This window comes from Pogoniulus pusillus, chromosome 13 (assembly GCF_015220805.1).
Source record: "Pogoniulus pusillus isolate bPogPus1 chromosome 13, bPogPus1.pri, whole genome shotgun sequence".
Taxonomy (NCBI): Eukaryota; Metazoa; Chordata; class Aves; order Piciformes; family Lybiidae; genus Pogoniulus; species Pogoniulus pusillus.
The window spans coordinates 8,457,938-8,480,331 of NC_087276.1; the positions used below are offsets into that span (position 1 = coordinate 8,457,938).

The 22,394-nt window shown below is 42.6% G+C and overlaps 1 protein-coding gene across 6 annotated transcripts in view; it reads right to left on the reverse strand.

The window, feature by feature from the left end:
* Positions 1-652: 652 nt before the first annotated feature.
* OPA1 (OPA1 mitochondrial dynamin like GTPase) overlaps positions 653-22,394 on the reverse strand; it is a 75,194-nt gene continuing 53,452 nt past the window's right edge. For all 6 annotated transcript variants that reach the window (XM_064152910.1, XM_064152909.1, XM_064152911.1 and 3 more), the window contains 2 exons: positions 3,959-4,036; positions 653-2,889 (listed from right to left, as the gene is read on the reverse strand). In XM_064152910.1, the coding sequence (XP_064008980.1) occupies positions 3,972-4,036 (65 nt within the window). In that variant the 3' untranslated portion in view covers positions 653-2,889; positions 3,959-3,971. The remainder of the gene's footprint in view (positions 2,890-3,958; positions 4,037-22,394) is intronic.

Here is a 22,394-nt window from a genome sequence, read left to right on the forward strand (position 1 = left end):
AGAGAGAGTGATTGGCATTGGAATGGGCTGCCCAGGGAGGTGGTGGAGGCACCGTCCCTGGGGGTCTTCAAGAAAAGCCTGGATGAGGCACTTAGTGCCATGGTCTAGTTGATTGGTTAGGGCTGGGTGCTAGGTTGGACTGGATGATCTTGGAGGTCTCTTCCAACCTGGTTGATTCTATGATTCTATGATTCATTTTTCCTTTCAGTATCATAGAATCATAGAACCAGTTTGTTCTCTAAACTTTCAGCATAAGAGCACTGGCACAGGCTCCTCAGAGAGGTTGTGGGTTCTCTTTCTCTGGAGTCTTTCAAGGCCTGTCTGGATGTGTTCCTCTGTGATCTGTGTTAGGTAGTATCGTGCTGCGCTGGCAGAGGGGTTGGGCTTGATGATCTCCATAGGTCCCTTCCAACCCCTAACATCCTGTGAGCCTGTGAGAAGGGATTTGTCATCAGACAGCTGCCTAAATGTGTGCCAGAAATGGCAAGGTAAGAATTAATTCAGATGGTAAAAGACAGCACTTGGTAGAATCACCACTAAATCAGTGCTGACCCAGCACTTTCAAATCTAACATTATAATACCCCTAACAGAAAACACTTTTCACACAGTCGAACCAGAGCGATAAAAAGGAAGGCCAAAGCGACTTCTGAATTAGGTGCAGGAGCTCTGTGTGTTCAAACCCCACATTTTATTATTCCTTCAGTTACATTTTTATTCAATAAATACCTAATTGTCATGGAATACATCGAGCTAAGCCTTAGATGAGCAGCACAGAGACGGCGGAGTAAAACGATCAGAACATCGCAGCGCAAGATGAGCGCCAGGCTGAGGAGGAGACATTTGGCAACATTTACATTACACAGAAGTTTCAAACATCTCTTAGGGGAATGCAAAAGTGGTTTTGTCGCTGTTGGTTTGGGGTGGTTGTGGGGTTTTTTTTGGTTGGTTGGTTGGTTTTTTGTGGGTTGTTTTTTGTTTTTTAATGCACGTTCAGACTTATGCCACTTGCTCTACAATCTAAGGACTCTGCCTTCCGAACTGTGCAAACTTACATTTCTGAAGTTATCTTCAGAGGATGATGATGATGATGCCAGAAGGCAGTTTTTCATTTTTCCATTCTCACACACTCGTTTTTAAACAGGACACTCCCCCCCCCCAAACCCTGATAGATCACTTTGAGACACTGAACCTTTTGACACCTTTTTATGAAGCTTTCATCCTACCACATTTTGTACCATTTCTTTTGAGAGCACAAAGAAACAGCACCTGTTCAGCTTCCTCTCTGAATTGCCCCACATCAAAATCCATAGCCCTTTCAAGAGGGGAGAAAAGAAACCTAAACCAAATTTTCAATGTACACAATCAGAAAACTGCAAACCAAACTGCTTTCAGGCCGAGAATCTTCCACAGAAGTACCTGCAAACCAAACTGCCTTCAGGCCAAGTATCTTCTTCCACAGAAGTACCTGCAAACCAAACTGCCTTCAGGCCAAGTATCTTCTTCCACACAAGTTCTTGCAAACCAAATTGCATTCAGGTTGAGTATCTTCCACAGAAGTACCTGTAAACCAAACTGCCTTCAGGCCAAGTATCTTCTTCCACAGAAGTTCTTGCAAACCAAACTGCTTTCAGGCCGAGTATCTTCTTCCACAGAAGTTCTTGCAAACCAAACTGCTTTCAGGCCGAGTATCTTCTTCCACAGAAGTACCTGCAAACCAAACCGCTTTCAGGTCGAGCATCTTCTTCCACAGAAGTACTCAGAAGTGCATCCAGATTGTTTGTGAGGAAGTGTGGACAGGAAAATATGGTGATGATTAATCAGGCACCTATGATACAGAGCCTATATGGTGTTTAAATTTGTCAGAAGTGACATTTCTATGCCAAAACTGAAGGGCAGTAAATGAATGACTGCTTACTGTTTCCTCTATGCTGAATGGTACAAATCGAGTGAGTGTGGAAGGGCCTCGTGCATAACATTCTTGTAAAAGCAATTTTGGTCTTACAGTAGCTACTAGGAAGATGAAATTAACTTTATTTTTCCTTTTCTTAATTCAGTAGGTTGAACAAGTTGGAATTGCAGGGAGTATTTTTCTGCATTTCACAGGCACTCGATCAGGTTACTTTGTACCTACGGTGAAGGGAGGAGTCAAGAAGGAAATCAGAGCTTGTGCAATCCCAGAAATGAAATGTAATTGGCTGTGATTCAAGAGTAACAACATCCATTAGGACAGAATGGGTAAAATGAGCAGCTGTTGACATTACTTCCTCAGACAGACCTTTTAAGGTGTCAGAGAATAGTAGCCTGTACTTCCACAGGAGTTGCTTGGATGGGGTCTCTCAGGAGCTGAACGAAACCCACAACTTCCTGATCCAAATGCCATGCTTCTAAGTACCTGTAGCAGTTGGCAGAGAATGCTTCACCAGAGAGCATAACAAATACAAATGGCATTAATTAGAAGGGTGTTTTAATGTACATACAAATACTAAAACTTCATGTCATTTGCAGGCAAGAAAATGACAACAGAGAACATAATTTTATGGATCTGCTCCAGCTCCACCATACGAGGTAGAGCTTTTCCTTTCAGGGAAAAAACAAACTAAAACAACAAAAAACAACCCAAAGACCTTAAATGTACAACTTTAGCAAGCTCCCAAGCTATCTTGTTGACACACAAGTCAGATTCTTCTGCCAGGTAGCTTCAAAAATTAAAAGGGCAGGCTGTCTTTCAAGTGAACTCCTCAGTCCTGTGAGACATTATTTCCTTTCTCTGCCAGCATTTCAGGATGCTCCCCAAAAGACAGGAAAGAGAATGGGACACAAAAGCCTTATCTGTTCAGTCTTCATTGTGCAAGATATCCTGGAATAGGCTGTGTTCTTGTGTGAAGTTGCTGTTGGAAGAAAGGAGATTATTTTCAAGTGTGTGCAAATACAGGACAGGACTTCAGCTCTTGTTTCTGAGTAGAAGAGAAAGAAATCAAATGACCTACATGTAATTATTATTGCTAACAATACACAGATCCATTAAGGGCAAACAATGAATCAAAATGCTTTTAAAGATAAGAGAAGTTGTTCCCTTAATTTTGATTCCACCTAGTTACCTTTTCTTTCTCTTAACATAGATAAAAGCAATGAATTGAAATCAAATAACCCACAGGGTTTCACAATATTTGAGTAATTAGCCAGGAACTGGATGTCTGCTATGTTTCATAACTGCTTCTAGCATCAAAGCTGAAAGTGGCCTGGATAAGGAATAGTGTGGCCAGAAGGACCAGGGAAGTGCTTCTGCCCCTGTACTCAGCACTGGATAGGCCACACCTTGATACTGAATCCAGTTCTGGGGCCCTCAATTTAAGAAAGGTGTTGAGGTGCTTCAATGTGTCCAGAGAAGGGCATCAAAGCTGGTGAGGGGCCTGGAGCACAGCCCTGTGAGGAGAGGCTGAGGGAGTTGGGAGTGTGCAGCCTGAAGAAGAGGAGGCTCATGGCAGACCTCATTGCTGTCTACAACTACCTGAAAGGAGGTTGTGGCCAGGTGGAGTTGGTCTCTTCTGCCAGGCACCTGGTGACAGAAGAAGAGGACACAGCCTCAAGCTGTGCCAGGGCAGGTTTTGGCTGGATGTTAGGAAGAAGTTCTTTACAGAGTGATTGGTATTGGAATGGGCTGCCCAGGGAGGTGGTGGAGTCACCATCCCTGGAGGTGCTTAGAGGAGGCTGGATGAGGCACCTAAAGCCCTGGTTTAGTTAATTAGAAGGGTTAGGTGATAGGTAGAACTCGATGACCTTAGAGGTCTTTTCCAATCTGGTTAATTCTGAGGAGTTTTGCAACTAAGAAGCAAAAAGCAACTACAGCTGCCAGGCATTGTGAAAATGTGAGCATCTAAAAGAGGTGGATAAAAACTTCATAGGGAAAGCTAAGAAAACTGTAGCAATTTTTTCTGGTCACTATCACAAGATGCTTACCTGCTTGAACAATCTACTTTTCTTGATGGAGGGCTTCTATGAAGGCTTCAAGTTTTTCCTGGATTTCCCGAACTTTTTCTGAAGGAATTGAAAAGATTCCAAATAATTACTGCTTAACTGAGGGCATGCCCAGAAAGAAAGAAAAGAAACCCAAACAACAACCCAAACTTCCATCCCTGCAGATATTCAAGGTGAGGCTTGACAGGGCTCTGGGTAACCAGATCTAGTTAAGGATGCCCCTGCTGACTGCGGAAGCGGTTGGACTGGATGACCTTTGGAGGTGCCTGCCAATCCATTCTATGATTTTAGGCTGGATGTTAGGAGGAAATTCTTGACAAAGAGAGTGATCTGCCTTTGGAATGGGCTGCCCAGGGAGGAGGTGGAGTCACCATCCCTGGAGGTGTTGAAGAAAAGCCTGGCTGAGGCACTTAGTGCCATGGTCTGGTTGATTGGCTAGGGCTGGGTGCTAGGTTGGAGTGGATGATCTTGGAGGTCTCTTCCAACCTGGCTGATTCTATGAACAATAATTAATGCTGTCACCATTTCTTTATCCATTTAGCTTCTTAATTTACTAAGATTTAGAACATTTTTCTGCATCACAAGTAATGAAACCCTGTCCCAATTGGAAAATGTCTTCAAATGCATTTTATGATTATCAGGTTGGTTTAGTATTTCAAAAGTGCACCAAAGCAATGCAGTACTAGAAGCACTTTATTTAAACCCCTTGATATTTCCATTAGATCATGCACTGCAAGTTCACAACCTCAGTTTTTCACTTATTGCCAGAGATGTGCTTTATTTCCAGTTAGTGGCTGACCAAGACAGAGTAATGAGGAGGTGAGGAGGAAATTCTTCACCATGAGAGTGGTGAGAGCCTGGAATGGGTTGCCCAGGGAGGTAGTTGAGGCCCCGTCCCTGGAGGTGTTTAAGGCCAGGCTGGATGAGGCTGTGGGCAGCCTGATCTAGGGTAGGGTGTCCCTGCCCCTGGCAGGGGGTTGGAACTAGATGACCCTTGTGGTCCCTTCCAACCCTGACTGATTCTATGATTCTAATGGTGAATTGCTACCAACTAATCCTTTATTTCAAGTGTTAGATGTGAGAGGAGAGATTCCAGCCTTGCCACGGAGAGTAGGTTTAGGCAAGATCTCAGGAAGAAGCTCTTCAGTATGAGAATAGGCTGCCCAGGATGGTTGTAGATGTCTCCTCCCTGGGCGGGGGGTGTTAAAGGCCAAGCTGGATGAGTCATTCAGCAGCCGAGTCTAGTTGAGAGGTGCCCCTGCCCATGGCAGGGAGTTTGGAGTAGGTGATCTCTGAGGTCCCTGCCAACCTGATCCATTCTGTGATTCTACTGTACACCTGCTACACGTGGAGAGTTGTCACCTTTTAAATCATGCTCTCTGATCCCTTTATCTTGTAAATAACTGTCTTGTTCTCCACACAGTCTCACCAACACTACTAATCGTTCTAAGAAGAGTTGAAAGCTTCTGCCCTTCCAGCAGGGAGGATTTCGGAGAAGCAAACATTCAAGACAGCTATTCAAAAGGGCATGAACAATGTTAAGAATGTTTAACACTTGCACTTTATTTCATTGCCTTTCAGTAAAAGATGAATGTGGGCATGATCTTATTTTCTATCAATACTAAAGCTGGGAGTTTATTTCTCTACCAAAACACAGCTTGAACACAACTACAAATAGTTACTAAGGATGAAAAGGCAACACTGGTCAAAATTCAGGGATTTAGGCATTTTGCTACTCTTTCCTCAATTCTATCCAACACTTTGTCACCATATAACTCAACTGATTTATGAAATTGCTTATGAAGCAAGATTTACAACGTAGCTGGAACTCAGTCTCCAAGATTTCCTACTTCTCTCTCACCACAACCTCATTGGAAGCTCCTTCTGTGTGTGATTAAAGCCATGTAAAACACAGACTTCAGAAATATGAAGGAAGAGAAGGAGAGAAGTAGGACAGACAGAAATAAGTCAGATGAGCATAAACACAACCTTTTTTTTCCTTCCCAAGCTAAAAATAACCATGGATTAAAGCTGTATGTCCCCTCGTATGAGATACAAGGTTTGAGCTTCTCTTTTTTCTTTTAACCCCCTCCAACTTTCATTAATGTTTTCTTCTCTTTAGCAATACCATGTGTAAGAAACTTGCTTTGCTGAGCTGAGATTACAGCAAAACAAAGAGACAAAACAACAACAGAAAAACAGTCTTAAATGGGACACATATCATGAGTGGAGAGAACCCTCAAAACTCCAAAGAGAATGGTCTAACAATGTAGCTAAGGCAAGCAGAAGTTTCATCTAGTAAGAAAGGGACAATCTCACAGACAGCTATAAAATCCATTTGAGGGAAATGACAATTATTATAATAAATGCTTAAAAAAGCCCTGTAGTTCTGTTCTAACAGAATTGTACTTAGCATTTGAAGTGAAGAGGAAGGTAAAAAGGAAGAGGAAGGTAAGAAGAAAGAGGAAAGTAAAAAAGGAAGAGGAAGGTAAAAAGGAAGAGGAAGGTAAGAAGAAAAAGGAAGGTAAAAAGGAAGAGGAAGGTAAAAGGGAAGAGGAAGGTAAAAGGGAAGAGGAAGATGAAGGTAAAAAGTAAGAGGAAGGTAAGAAGAAAGTAAAAGGGAATAGGAAGGGAAAAGGGAGGGGGAAGGTAAAAGGGAAGAGGAAGGTAAGAAGAAAGAGGAAGGTAAGAAGAAAGAGGAAGGTAAGAAGAAAGTAAAAGGGAATAGGAAGGGAAAAGGGAGGGGGAAGGTAAAAGGGAAGAGGAAGGTAAGAAGAAAGAGGAAGGTAAGAAGAAAGAGAAAGGTAAAAAGAAAGAGAAAGGTAAAAAGAGGAAGGTAAGAGGAAAGAGGAAGGTAAGAAGAAAGAGGAAGGTAAGAAGAAAGAGGAAGGTAAAAAGAAAGAGGAAGGCAAAAGGGAGTAGGAAGGTAAGAAGAAAGAAGAAGGTAAGAAGAAAGAGGAAGGTAAAAAGAAAGAGGAAGGCAAAAGGGAGTAGGAAGGTAAGAAGAAAGAGGAAGGTAAGATCCAGCAAAGTAAGATCCAGCAAAGTAAAGTCCAGCAAAGTAACCTGCAGGATGAAGAAATCTCAGACATATCTTTATCATGCAATTCTTAGGTGACAGAGGGCAAGCCACTTAGACTTTGAACCCTTCAGTGTCCCCTTCCCCACTGCTGCCTTATCTACAAATACAGAAGTACACTGAGGCTGAATAATAAAGTGCCCTAAAGAAAACACCAAAGAACTCCCTTAAATTTCAGCTGATCTTTTGTTTTTGAAAAAGTACTTTGTCGTTAAATGAACATTAAAGTGAGGGGAAAAGCTCGAACTTGGAAGTTAAGAACCAGCAGTTGATGATTTCTTACCACGAAAGAAAAAGAACATCAGTACAACAGAATCTTTCAAAGCTGCTGAGGCCATAAGCAGCCTCATGATCTCTCACACTTATAAAAGCACAAAGTGGTTTCATTACTATCTTTTCAAATGAAAAAATAATATGTATCATTTGCATGTCAGTATATCAACTTCTTGTGGTGTGAAAACATTAATTCTGTGGCATTTATTTAGGCCACAGCTTAGCTCAGCTTTCAATAATGATGCTCTAAGCATGTTTAGAAAATGAGCAGTTTGAAATGACTTTCTCTTATCTTGGACACTGTTGACATGCTTCTGGAAATTGGGAATCCTGGACCTTACTCTCCACAATTAGAGGAGCTGCGAGTTCTGCCCAGTTCCAGGCTCCCCAGTTCAAGAAGGACCTCAGGGAATTGCTTGAAAGAGTCCAGCACAAAGCCACGAAGATGCTGCAGGCTGTGGAACATCTCCTTGCTGAGGACAGGTTGAGGGAGCTGGGGCTTGGAGCAGAGGATCCTGAGGAGTGACCTCATTCGTGTTGATAAAGATGTGCAGGGCAGCGTCAAGGAGGACAGAGCCAGGCTCTGCTCAGTGATGTCCAATGACAGGACAAGGGCCAATGGGTGCAAGCTGGAGCAAAGGCTCCATGTGAACGTTAAGGAAAAACTTTTTCACTGTAAGAGTGACAAAACACTGGAGCAGGCTGCCCAGAGAGGTTGTGGAGTCTCCTTCTCTAGAGACATTCAAAACCCACCTAGATGCATTCCTGTATGACCTGCTCTAAGTGATCCTGCTCTGGCAGCAGGGGTGGACTGGATTTTGAGGTCCCTTGCTAACCCCTAATGTTCTGTGATTCTGTGTGTGGTACCTGGGGCTTAGATTTCATGGCCCAGACAATGTCTTCATTTCTGGTGTGGAGAAAAAACATTCCTGTATGCTTTGCCCAAGTATGTCCTTTACATTGATCAAACCATTAGATTTAGAAAAAGCAGGCAGTATTAAATGCAAATATATTCCCATCTCAACCTCTTGTTAATGAAATATTCCACTCCTGAAAATGAACAGCATCAGCAAAAAAAGTCTCTAATTACTATTCTACCCTTAAAAAGCCCCAGCTTGTGCCAAGAAAATCTGTTTTAATTTTCTGATCAGGGTATATTAAAATAACGGGATAGCAAATATGCATTTGCTCCAGAATATACTGAATCAGCTGTGTTTGCTCAGAGAACAGACATACTAAAACTGACTCCAGATTATGAGCACTTTATTAAATAGTTTTTATACTTGGACTAAACTGAAATGATTGCTTAACTGTAATAATTACAGAGTCCTGAGGTAATTTAATACTTTGAAAAAACATGCTGGCTATTCTTTACAAAGACCATTTCCAATGGCTGCCAAATAGCTGCAATTATTCATTCTATGCCCTGTATTCTTAGCAGTAGTAAAGCCTTTGGCAGCAGCAGACCCCAGCCAACTTGGAACATTTTCCCCTCAAACCAAGTCCATTTTGCAGCGCAGAGAGGCAGTCTGCTTAATTGGTTTACTTTTTAAATAGGCTAATGGCAGAGCTATGCATTTACATAGTACCAATCTTAATAAACCACTAAATATAAATGCTCAGGCAGAACTCTTTTAATGAGTGCGAGTTCAGGGTCTACCACTCCGGGATAACTGCATGATGTGACACTGCATTTGGAAGGATGATTAATTGTTACAATTCCAAAGTCAGATGTTACCCATCTTTATCTGGGGAAGTTCACTCCTCTGTGAAATGCACAGGCTGTGTATCCACGTTTTCAGGGTTCTGACTGACATCTACATCAAAGGATTAGAGACTTACACTAGTAAATTACAGTACATTTTGCTTTGAGGCAGGTTTATCAACCATGCCAAACCCAGAAGTCACTTGGGTCTCAAATTAGAACACTTACAATACAAATAAAGAGACAGATAAAGGCAAACTTTTGTGATACTTTGTTCTACCAGGTACAAGCAAGCCACAGATTAAAAGCATTCAGCTTGCTACAAATTAATTCTGCACTGACTTGAACCACCTCAGAACTGTTATACAATGCTGCAGTGTCACAGAAGGCTGTTCAAAGTACTACACTCATACTACAGGTCTAAATATATACTATTGCTTACACTGGATTCTAGAAAGACTATGGTATGGTCTTTGGTAGTTTCAAACCAGACCTGAAGTTATGAGTACATAAATCTTCCAGCACCTGTTAAACAGTGATCAAAAAATCAAACGAAATCAATGAAGGGTAACTGTAACTAAAGCCTTGTTTCCATCTTTAGAACAGGAAAATTCGCAGGCCTAGGGGCGATGAATGGTTATTATGCTTCCCATTTACCCCATGTTTACCTAAAAGATAAGCTGGTTCATACATCAACTCATTATGCCTCTTGATCCAGTCATGAATATTCCCATAATCCTCCCTCCATCTCCCATAAAACTTCAGTGACAGGATGAGGAAATTCTTTATTCAGATGCCTCGAGATCCTCATTCATGCTCAGCCTCTCCTTATCTCCATATGAAATGATACTGCTACCCGCTCATTTTCTTTTCATTAAACCTCTGATCCGAAATCTAAAAGCCTCAAACCCAGACTAAATGATCTGTAATGAGGATCTGGATGTACTGTGAACACAGAAAGATGCAGCAAGAGGCAAAAGTTTACTTTTCTTAATATCATAAACTGGTCAGAAGAGAACCCCCTGAAATATTCGGTCTTGCTTATTGACTGCTGCCTTCATCAGTAGATGAGTTCTGCGATCTAACTGAAGAAGCTGAGGGAGCACTGCTCAAATCAAACTGCTAAACAAAGTTGGCAAACAAATCTTCTGAAGGAAGGCCAAAAAAAAAACCCCAAACCCATTAAACACAAAGGACAAAAGCAAAAGTACCTCACTGCTTTCTTTCAGCCACGATCTAAATAGCAAGAAAAAGTTTTCTGAGACAACTTTGCGACTGCCTTAATTGGTTTAATTAAAGCTGTGGTCTCTGCCCACAAAAACCTGTCTTGCTTATGCAACATTGAGGAAAACTGTAAAAATCTTTCTGGATATAGATTCAACTGTTATGAAACTTCCAGTATGAAACAACCACAGGGAAAAAAAACGAGTTAGCATCTTGTTATAAATCCTCTAGGTCTACAAGAAAGCGATTTCTGCCTCCAACTCATGTTTAAATGGCTTTGATAGTTGAAAGCTCATGGTTATTACTCCTTTTGCACTGGATTGTGCTGAAGACTTTACCCCTTTATTTTCTCTTTTTTAATCTTCCTTCTTTTCTTAATCTCTTCCTTGTCTATAAACATTCTCGCTGCTTGCTGTGCTACTTCTATGTCATGGTTAATTAACCACAGCGGCAGAAACGATGAATTTACGGCTCTGAACGCATCGTCTTTCCTTTGGTAACAAGGAAAGCTCAGTTTGTAGCCAGATTTTATCAGAATGCCCAGAAGCACACCATTAAAACCTGGAAATGTTAATCCACAGCTTCCTGTTGCAAAGTGAACTTTAGCTTTGGGCTACCTAAGACCCAAAGCTCATAGCCGACTGCAGCCCCCTGTGAACAGTTGGATGGAGAAGTGGAGCAGGCAGAAACCAACTCTTCAGAGCTCAGCCTTCTATATCTCATTCCTGGATTTTCTAAGGGCCAAGCATTTACTTCTTCTGGAAACAACATCAGGGAGCATGCCCACAGCCACTCTAAATAATCTCCCATGAAGCAGACTTTCCACCCACAGTTCAAAACCTGCATCAACACACTTCCCCACGTCTCACACAGCCACAGCCCAATGGCTACCATAATTTACTGATTGCTGCAAGGTCATGTCCTGATCAATCTCTGAAAAACCTCTGAAACTACCCATCACATCTCCTGCCAGTTTCCTCTTCTTCACATACCATGTTTTCCTCTGGATAAGGCCAAGAGGAAAGCTAAAGTTTTAAGGAGGAGAGGAAAGGGGGAGGTGAGGAGTGGAAGGGGTAAAGGAAAACCACCCAGGCTGCCCTTAAAGAGACAGAGCATCATTTATCAGCTGCAAAGACAGATTTATAAGTAGAGGGCCCCCTCTGTTCCTTTAAGGCTGCAAAACAGATGGGGAAGTGAATGGACAGTCAAAGGGTCAAGAAAACACATGGGAGGTGCTGCTTGTCTGCTGTATGTATGCTTCCAGCATAAGAAAGAGGTCAAGATTGTAACTGCATGGCTGGGTGCTGGAAAGGCCTTTTCTTGAAGCTGTTACAAAGACAAACGCTGTTCCTCATCCTGCTTTCAAAGTGCTATAAATATTGGTTTGTCAAGAGAGTTTCAGCAGCTAAAACCAAACCAAACCAAAAAACCTGGGCAGGAGGATGAATCATGTGAAACATTCTTAAACAGTTAGCTCATTATAGTAGTAAAAGCTATTAAAAAAATAAGAAAGTTTAAATAGAATTTAGAATAGTTCATGTAGTAATAAACTCATCAAACATTAACACTATTCTGCCTTTAAAATGCAGGCTTGCAAAAAACAGCTAACATGATCTTCAGCTGCTAGCAGTTAAGACTGAATGAAGATGCTCACTGATGCTACATCACAGCAGCTTTCCTTTAGTGTGACAAAACACTTAGAAATCATAGAATCAAGCAGGCTGGAAGAGACCTCCAAAATCATCCAGTCCAACCTAGCACTCAGCCATATCCAGTCAACTAGACCATGGCACTGTCTCATCCAGTCTTTTCTTGAACACCTCCATTTCTTACCTGTGTGCCAAACTCTAATGAGATTTGCATTTGCAGCCAGTTTAGTTGAGTCCTTTCTATAAATTCTGATTCCAGGAATGGGATAATTATGACACAAAAATATTGTAAATACATTTCTAAATCAGGCTTCCTCTTTCATGTACGTAAAGCTAGACAGACATAATTATTCACCAGAGCTACTGACTTTTCTGCTTGCTTTAGGTCCCTTTGCCACCCTGAAATCAAAGGTATTTTAATCTGAACCACATCTAGAATACTCGTGCTTCAGTTGCCAGTTCCAGAAAGACTACAAGGACATGAACATGCTTTAGCTGTCCAAGTGCTTTAGGTGAGATGCTTTTGTTATTAAATAGATCACAGAATAATAGAATCAAGCAGGTTGGAAGAGACCTCCAAGATCACCCAGTCCAACCTAGCACACAGCCCTGTCCAGAAGATAATATTTCAGTGCCCTCCCAGAAATAGTTATTTTTAACCCTAGAACAAGACCAGGCAACTATAAGTATTATTTCAGTATCACTATTAAAACCCCCAACAATTTCATGGATATGAGCTCATCAGTAACTGCCTGCTGGTGATCTGGTTGAAAAAGACTCTCCTTTTGCATGGCATTAACGGGACAAAGCACTGAGGAGCCTGTTTCCTTCAAAGGTACATATATACAGAGAGCTCTTAGTTCAAAACAAACACATACCTGTTCAATTTCAAAGTCTGCATTTATACAAACAGTAATCTCTCCACAAGAGGAATTTTTACTACTAGGCAATCTCATAAGCAACTAGTACGAGGAAGAAAACAGCATCCAATCAGATGTTTTGATCCTCGCCTCAATAAGGAAACTCAAGGAAAAAAAAAAAGCCTAAATTTGGAAGGCAACATCAGAATGACCCTCAAGTACAAGAGACATAGGTCTAGGGTAAGATTAACAGGCACTAAATCTGTCACTACTCCTGTAGCAGTTCATCATTGCTTTTCAGCGTCAGCTTTAAGTGATAGGCTTCGCTGAGTCAGTGACAAATGTGCTGAACTTTGTAAGGATCCGTTTAAGGAACCTGGACATCAGTGCCTAACTCTTCATCAATAACTTTAAGAAATCACAGCAGGCAGACTTTGGTCAGCTGGGATTCTTAAGTTAAGTAAACCATCACTCCATCACAGGAGGTTTACAAGTGATGTATGTTCTCCCTTGAGGATTGCTTCCCTCTCTGAGAAGATGCAGCTTTCGAAAGCACTTTCTGCCATGACACAAAGCAGGAACTACCTTATCTGCACTTTGACACAGACTGTCCCACACATTCTTCTGCTTTTAATTCATTAGTTTTGTGCAGCTGCCCCAAAACTCCCCGGAGAAGAAACCTCCCCCCCACCACTGCCAAATGTAAACATTTAACCAGTGTCTTTCATGTCAAAGCACACTTGCTTGGGTTCATTTAATAAATAATCTATGTGGAATTAAAACCATGATAAACATGCAAAAGTAATTAATTTGTGTTGTACCACAAAAGAAGCTCAGAAAGTTAGGAACTCTACTAAAGATAACAGAATACATTGTTGTTGGCTTGCTCTTGTTCAAAGGTAAGGGGAGATTGAAGACACAGCTGCACGGACTGGTTGCAAACACTTTGCCCCTAACTTCCTTTGGACAGCTGGATAGGGACTTTCTACAAAGGACCAGAGGTAATGGCTTTAAACTGCAAGAAGGTTGATTTAGATTAGATACCAGGAAGAAATTCTTCACCATGAGGGTGGCGAGGCACCAAAACAGGTTGCCCTGAGAAGTGGAAGCTCCAACCTTGGAAGTGCTGAAAGTTAGACTGGATGGGGTCTTGAGCAGTCTGGTCTAGTGGGAAGCATCTTTGCCTATGTCAGAGGCTGTTGGAAGTAGATGATCTTTAAACTCCCTTCCAATGCAAACCACTATACAATTCTATGATCTTTCCAGAGCTCAAAGTGGGCCACATGATGTCATGCTGTCACCAGCACACTGGTGACACCAGCACAAGCTTGAGCCTGCTAGACAGGGGCAGACCATCTGAACACTTTGAGTGAGGGTCTGGACAGAAACGAATGCACTCTAAAAGACAACCAGCCTCTGATAAGTTGCAGGCCACATTAGTGTCCTGGGGTGAGCTGCTGGCAGGGAGTTGTGAAGAGAGCAGCTACCCTGGGCATGGGTATCAGAATCTGGAGATCTTTTTTTTCTGCTTAGAAGGCCATATGTAGTACAAAGTTCTGCCAACGCAGGATCAGGCTAAGTACTCCTCACTGAGCCAAAAGGAGCTGTTCTGAGCTGGATCACAACTATGAAGTGATCCTATTTTTACTTACATAGCTTCTAAAACTCGATTTAGGCATCATGGAAGGAGTGAACATAATAACTGTAATTCTGCAGATTCCTTACTCCTCCGTTCGGACATCCTAGGACATGTTCCTCTTTCCCAAATCTGTCTTCCAGCAGCAAGAGTGACATCTGGGCTCCACATTTAAATATCTCCCAAAATTATGCCTTTTTTTTTCCCTTCTCTATTTTGGAAACATCAAAAAACCATGCTGGTTCTGAACAAGCACCTTAAGGATCAATTTAAGGACAACCAGTGACTGCCTTGGAGCTGTACTGTCTACTTCTGGTTCCTAAGGGAAAATTACCTAAGCTCTGCTTAACTGAGAGATGATCTTCCCCCCAAAGCTGAGCTCTGCCTGCTATGAAATGCTGTGAGCTTCTGAAAAAGTTGAACCTAATAACATTGGAGAAAATGGAAGCAAAGACTTTAGCAAGCCAAGTCAAAGCATGATTTTAAGGAGTATGTGCAACCAACAGTGTCATGTAGGACAGAGGTCAAATCAAAATAGTGTTGGCAGTCATCTCAAGGCACTAAAATTTAATTAGGCTCCAATAGTGACCCCAGAGGATTACTTTCACACAACATTTTTGTTCTGCAGCTAACAGAAATGAAAGAAAAAAAACAACCAGAGTAAGCAAGCATCTGCAAAGTACTGCTCCCAGACTTCACCCCCAACTTTGAATAAATGCATAACAAAAAAAGAGACTTGTCTGGATTTAAATCAGTTTGTTACACACAACAGAGCCCACTCAGCTTAGCCAAATACATCAGAGGAATTCCAGCTCCTGAGTCAGCAACTTGCATATAGAAGTACCAACCTTGGCTAAGATTAGTTTCTAACTCCAGTAAAATGGCAACTTTATTACATACATATATATTAAATCCTTCATCCTCAGCCTGCTAAAGGTTTACCTTCAGCCCTAATGGATTCAACACGAGAAAAAATGAAGAATTTAATGCAGTGACCTTAAAGCAAGGGCTTTAGATATAAAACTTGAAAGCATTTTAGGGTAATGCTGGGTTTTAAAATGGTTTAATTTTATAAAGAAACACTTAAGTTCTGTGAGCTGCTACATTTTATACCTTACAAATGTATCACAGAATTTAAACAAATGATCCTAAGCATTCTTTTCTCCATGCAAGGGCTCACTCCTCAGAAGTTGTCAGCTGCTGTGGTACAGAAAGAAGTCTCAGCTAGCCCCTGCATGACACCTGTACAGGTGTCAATATTACTGACAAATGAACTGGGATGCTGACCCCTTCACATTCATACCTAGCTAATTCCAGGATCAGGTTTCTACAAGCATTTCACAAGTCCCATCCCATCTCCTGCCAACAAGCCTCCTCCTATGAGTGCACATGGTTTTATTTAGAATTTGGTGAAGTTTGGGGTTTTCTTTTCCTTTTGTAACTTTTGAGGAAGAGGATATTGGATGAGCATTTTGCTGACTTAAGAAAGATGCTGTGCATGTACTGTCCTTATGTGTGTTTATCCTGTGCACAGAAAAGATGCCTTTGCAACATTCTCAGTTCAGTTGTTTAAAAGGAATACAGGAGAAGAAAGAAATGAAGATAGTGCATATTTATTTCTTTGAGGTCTGAAACTGAATCTCCAGCGAAGTCAGTGGCAAAGCTGCTGCTGACTGCTTGAAGCCAGGACTCACCTTAGAGTATTCAATATACATGTGCACCACCTAGCACGTTGGCAGTGCTACTACAGTATGGATGTATCTAGCTTAACTGCTTAGCATAAGACACTGAAAGATCCCATTTCATTTTTGACATTATTAAAACCTTCACTTCACAATAGTTTTTTTAGTAACAAAGCTTACCAAACTAATACATTCCATGCAGCTACTAATGAGAAATCTGCTTGAAAGAGTCCAGCACAGCCACAAAGATGCTGAAGGAGTGGAACATCTCCCTTACGAGGAAAGGCTGAGGGAGCTGGGGCTCTTTAGCTTGGAGAAAAGGAGCCTGAGGGGTGACATCATTCATGTTGATAAAGATGTGCAGGGTAGTGCCAGGCCACAGAGCAAGGATCTGCTTAGTAATGTCCAGAGGCATCATTCAGGGACAATGGGTACAAGCCGGAGCACAGGAGATTCTACATGAATGCAAGGAAAACCTCTTTCACTGTGAGGGTGAGAAAACACTGGAACAGGTTGCCCAGAGAGGTTGTGGAGTCTCCTTTTCTGGAGACATCATGAGGTTGGATTGTGCCCACCTCTTCAGCCTGTCCAGGTCCCTCTGGATGGCATCCCTTCCCTCCAGCCTGTCTGCTGCACCACACAGCTTGGTGTCACCAGCAAACTTGCTGAGGGTGCACTCAATGCCTCTGTCCACGGCATCCACAAAGATGTTGAACAAGACTGGTCCCAGGACTGACCCCTGAGGGACTCCGCTTGTCACTGGTCTCCACTTGGACATGGACCCATTGACAGCCACTCTTTGGGTGTGGCCACCAAGCCAGTTCTTTATCCATCTAGCAATCCACCCATCAAACCCATGTGTCACCAGCCTGGAAACCAGATGTGGTGTGGGACAGTGTCAATGGCCTTGCTCAGATCCAGTTCCAGAGTTTCCATTACGAGAAGGATGTGGATGTGCTGGAGAGTGTCCAGAGAAAGGTCATGAGGATGCTCAGAGGGCTGGAGCACCTCTGCTATGAGGACAGACTGAAAGAGTTGGGGCTGTTCAGTCTGGAGAAGAGGAGGATCCCAGGAGACCTTCTTGTGGCCTTCCAGTATCTGAAAGGGGCCTACAAAAATGCTGGGGAAGGACTTTTCAGGATATCAGGGAGTGACAGGACTAGGGGGAATGGAGCAAATCTGGACGTGGGGAGATTCAGACTGGACGTGAGGAGGAAGTTGTTCAGCATGAGAGTGGTGAGAGCCTGGAATGGGTTGCTCAGGGAGGTGGTTGAGGTCCCGTCCCTGGAGGTGTTTAAGGCCAGGCTGGATGGGGCTCTGGCCAGCCTGATCTAGGGCAGGCTGTCCCTGCCCCTGGCAAGGGGGTTGGAACTAGATGATCCTTGTGGTCCCTTCCAGCCCTGACTGATTCTATGAAAACTCATCTGGACATGTTCCTGTGTGACCTGCCCTGGGTGATCCTGCTCTGGAGGAGGGCTAGTCTAGATGACCTTTTGAAGTCCCTTCCAACCCTTGACATTCTGTGATTCTTTGATTCTGTGTGAACTGAGACAAAATAACCATCCCTTACAGTTTTCAGAAATTGTATGTCCTACAAACAAACAACCAAGAATGGAAAACAAATGGCACAAAGCCTGGCAAATGCATGTTCCTTCCAGAGCAGGAAAACTAACATCCAAAAAACCAACATCCACTGCCTAAGCTGAGCTCATGCATCAAAAAGCAAGAAAAAGTAACCAGAGATAGAAAGCTTGGCAGCAGGTTTGCTGCATGCTCATCCTCCTCACTCCTCCTATGAAGGCCACTCATTGCCATCTTGTGTCGGAAAGTTGTACAGCAACTCACTGACCGGACAAAGTTCACACTACTGAGGAAGTTTGCTTTGCCCCTTTGTAGAAAAAGAGCAAATCCCACAGAGTAGGACCTGGGAAACAGTTTGGTAGTTCTGGGAAGTCTCTCACTGGGAGCTCAATATTAAAAGAAAAACTGCCACATTAAAAAGCAGTCTACAGAAGGTTGAGATTTGTACATGATAACAGTTCTGCACAGAACTACAGAGTATTTCTGCTGAAACCACTACTCCATTGTTTGTGTTAAACCCAAGGTATTATTTACCTTGAAATCAAATTCTTTCATCTATATATACAGGCTTGTTTCTGAGAAGGAAAGGACAGGAGAGGAGGAAAGGAAAAGACAGGAGAGGAGGAAAGGAAAAGACAGGAGAGGAGGAAAGGAAAAGACAGGAGAGGAGGAAAGGAAAAGACAAGAGAGGAGGAAAGGAGAAGACAAGAGAGGAAGAAAGGAAAAGACAAGAGAGGAAAGGAAAAGACAAGAGAAGAGAAGAGAAGTATTACCCAATACATAAGAATATAATTATAAAGATACAGTTTGAGGGCAGTTGTGACTTCAAAGAACTGCTTTTAAAAACAATCAACTCACATTAGCACAGCCATCAAAAAGATCCTGAAGCAGCTGCAGGCATCTGAAGGGACTGACTTGCCACCATAAGGTAGGAGACTTTTCCCTTCAGCCATAAGCAGTGCCTTCAAGGTTGCAATTCAAACAGGGCAGCCCTGACAAGAGGCATTTTTATGAGTGGAAATTCCCTGTTTAAAATGCTCAAAGTTTTCAACTGTACTTTTAACTTCTTCTACTCCATTCCTCCTCCTCCAGAACCAAGCACATAGAGTATTTTTAATATCACCTAACAGGAAAGCTGGAGAGGGACTGTTTCCAAGGGCTTGTAGCAACAGAATAAGAGGCAATGGCTTTAAACTAGAGAAGGGCAGATTTAAATTAGACGTTAGCAAGAAGTTCTTTATCATAGAATCAACCAGGTTGGAAGCGACCTCCAAGATCATCCAGTCCAACCTAGCACCCAGCCCTGTCCAGTCAACTAGATCATGGCCCTTCCAGGGACAGCGACTCCACCACCTCCCTGGGCAGCCCATTCCAATGCCAATCACTCTCTCTGCCAACAACTTCCTCCTAACATCCAGCCTATGCTTCCTCTGGCACAATTGAGACTGTGTCCCCTTGTTCTGTTGCTGGTTGTCTGGCTACAGCCTCCCTTCAGGTAGTTGTAGACAGCAATGAGATCACCCCTGAGTCTCCTCCTCTCCTGGCTAAACAACTCCAGCCCCCTCAGCCTCTCCTCACAGGGCTGTGTTTCAGGCCACTCACCTTCCAGGCTTCACCACCCTTCTCTGGACATGTTCCAGTATCTCAACATCTCTCCTGAATTGAGTAAGCCCAGAATTTGACACAGTACTCCAGGTGTGGCCTGACAAGTGCTGAGTACAGAGGAAGAATAACCTCTCTTTACTATGAGGATGGTGAAACACTTGAACAAGCTGCACAGGAAGGTGGTGGAGGTTCCATCCCTGGAGAATGAAGTCAGGCTTTATGGGGTCCTGAGCAACCTGATCTAGTTGGGGATGTTCCTGCTTGCTGCAGGGGGGTTGGACTAGATGACCTCTAGAGGTATCTTCCAAACTCTATGATTTTATGTGCTAATTTCTGAAGGCAAAAAAAATGAGACTCATGTAATTCTTTCTGTTGCCAGTGAAGCTACCCAAGATAGGGTGAAAGATCTGGGCATGTTCTTCAACTGACAAACAGAACTTTGGTACAAACAATGCACCAGAGGTGTAAGAGAGATTGCAAACAACTGCATTAAAACAGGCTCCTACAAACTGCTGAATATGCTCCAAGTAGCCAGCTGGACAGCAATTTCCTCTTGTTTCTGCATCCTCAGCAAAACAATAAACATCTCTCAAGTGTACCTACCGTTTAAAAACATGGAAAACTACCAGGTCGATACACATGGCATGGAAAATGACCAGGCTGCTGATACACATAGTGTGGAAAACGACTGGGCTGATGATACACAGGGCATGGAAAACGAACAGGCTGATACACAGAGCATGGAAAATGACCAGGTTGATACACAGGGCATGGAAAATGCCCAGGTTGACAGGCTGTGAATTGGCTGTTGCTTCTCCCAAAAGAATTTGAAGACTTAGTAGATAGTCCACTGCAGCCATTAGCTCATTGCTCACCAGTAGGCAAAAAGGAAAACGGCTACAAGGAATGACTGTAAAAAGACCAGATCAAAATGCAGTAAAGTATAATGCAACTGTACAAATCCATAGCACAGAATAATTATGTGCAGTTCAGCTCCTTCAGCTCAAAAAGAGTTTAGTAGAACTTAAAAAAAGAGAGAAAAGAGTGGCAATGCTGACTGAAGCTATAAAACAATGTCCATACAAGAAGCAACAACACAGATGAGAACTTTTAAAGCCAGCAAAAAGAGGAACAAGTGCGAGGAACACAAATATCTACAAAGTCATGAGTGGCACAAAAAATGAATAGAGAAAGATTACTGAATGCTTTTCACAGGACAGGAACTAAGGAGAACCAAATGAAACTGGCAGGTGGCTCAAAAACAAACAAAAGGAAGTAGTTTTTCACACATTGTGTAGTTAAACTCTGGAACTAATTGCCACAGGATGTTGCAGATGCCAAAGTTTACATGAGTTCAAAAAGCAATTAGGAGAAATTCAGAGGAGGATTAAAAAAACAGTCTATGAATGGCTATTAATCACAAATATTACCTCAGGATCAGGAAATCTTGGAAACACAGATTGTTAGATGCTGAGAGTGCACACCAGGCAAGCCCTACTGTATACTTAACCTGTTCTTGTGCTGCTCTGTAAATACCCAGGTCTGTTCATTGCCAGGGGCTTGGCACTGGGATACACTGCCTGTGGGCCCTTCTCAGTATTCCTATAGCCTGATGGCATTTTAGGACATTTTACAGGTCACAGTGTGGCTATTCCTTTTCTTCTCTGCCCCTTTTTGTGCCTTACAATATTTTCTCCCAGATGGTCACTAGTTCTAGGGCTTCTTTCACAGAATCACAGAACATGTGGGGTTGAAAAGAACTTCAAAAGATCATCCAGTCCAATCCCCCTGTCAGGGCAGGATCACCTGGAGTAGGTCACAAAGGAACATGTCCAGGTGGGTTTTGAATGTCCCCAGAGAAGGAGACTCTGCTGCCTGTTCAAGTGTTCGTCATCCTCACAGTGAAGAAGTTTTTCCTTATCTTCATGTGGAACCTCCTCTGCCCCAGCTTGCACACATTGCCCCTTGGCCTATCATTGGGCATCACTGAGCAGATCCTGACTCTGTCCTCCTGACACTGCCATGCATATCTTTATCAACACAAATGATGTCATCCCTCAGGCACCTTTTCTCCAAGCTCAAGAGCCCCAGCTGCCTCAGCAGGAAGATGTTCCACTGCCTTCAGCGTCTTTGTGTCTCTGTGCTGGACTTTCAAGAAGTTGCCTTAGGTCCTTCTTGAACAGAGGGGCCTAGAACTGAACACAATATCTAGAATAAAACCTGAGAAGTTAACACAGAGGCAGCAAGACTCAGGGCCTGAAGGACATTAAGGAATATTCATCATTCATATGGGTTCATTAAGGTTAAAATACTGTTCAAGGCTGTAGATGACAGATACCAACTCCTGCTAATACAGTCTTACATGAGCTCTCAGCATGAGACTGGGTCATCCATGTTAGAAACAGTTTGATATTAACCTGTTTCCTGAAGAAAGAATAAAACACTTGAAGTGATTCAGCATTACAAGACTGATGTAACGCAAGCAAGAGAGTGCTGCTGTATCATTGCCATCAAGAGGAAGTGTCCCAAGCTCAAGTATATAACTAATTTAAATTTGCAAGTGCAGTTTCCAACCAGGAAGCAAATCACAGCCTCATATTTACAAATTTAGACTGGAAATAAAAGACTGTTGGTAAGCATCAGAAGCATGACCTCCTGGAACATGTTTGTAGCGTGCATAGTGAGCCCCAACAAGTTAATTAATTCAAAGATGGAGCTCAAGATCTATTGAATGAGCTGGGTTATACAAACACAGCTGCAAAGAACAGGGTAAAACTGGACTGCATGACTCAGAACTCCTCCATTTCATGCCTAATTAAAACACAAATGAATACACTGAATGTGTGTGGTGAGTGTCACAATGTTTTATTCCTTAAGCAGAGTCTTGATCATCACTAATTGCTCCAGGAAGGAAATTACTTGTATAGCCAGATGGGAGTTCAATGCTCTATGGTATCAAAGTCTGCCTTGGGAGCACAAAAAAACCTTGCATCACAGCAAAGCATTATTCACTAAGGGAAAGGTAAAGAAATCTCTTTTTCACAGAATCACAGAATGTTAGGGATTGGAAGGGACCTTGAAAAGATTATCCAATCCAACCCCACTGCCGGAGCAGGATTACCTA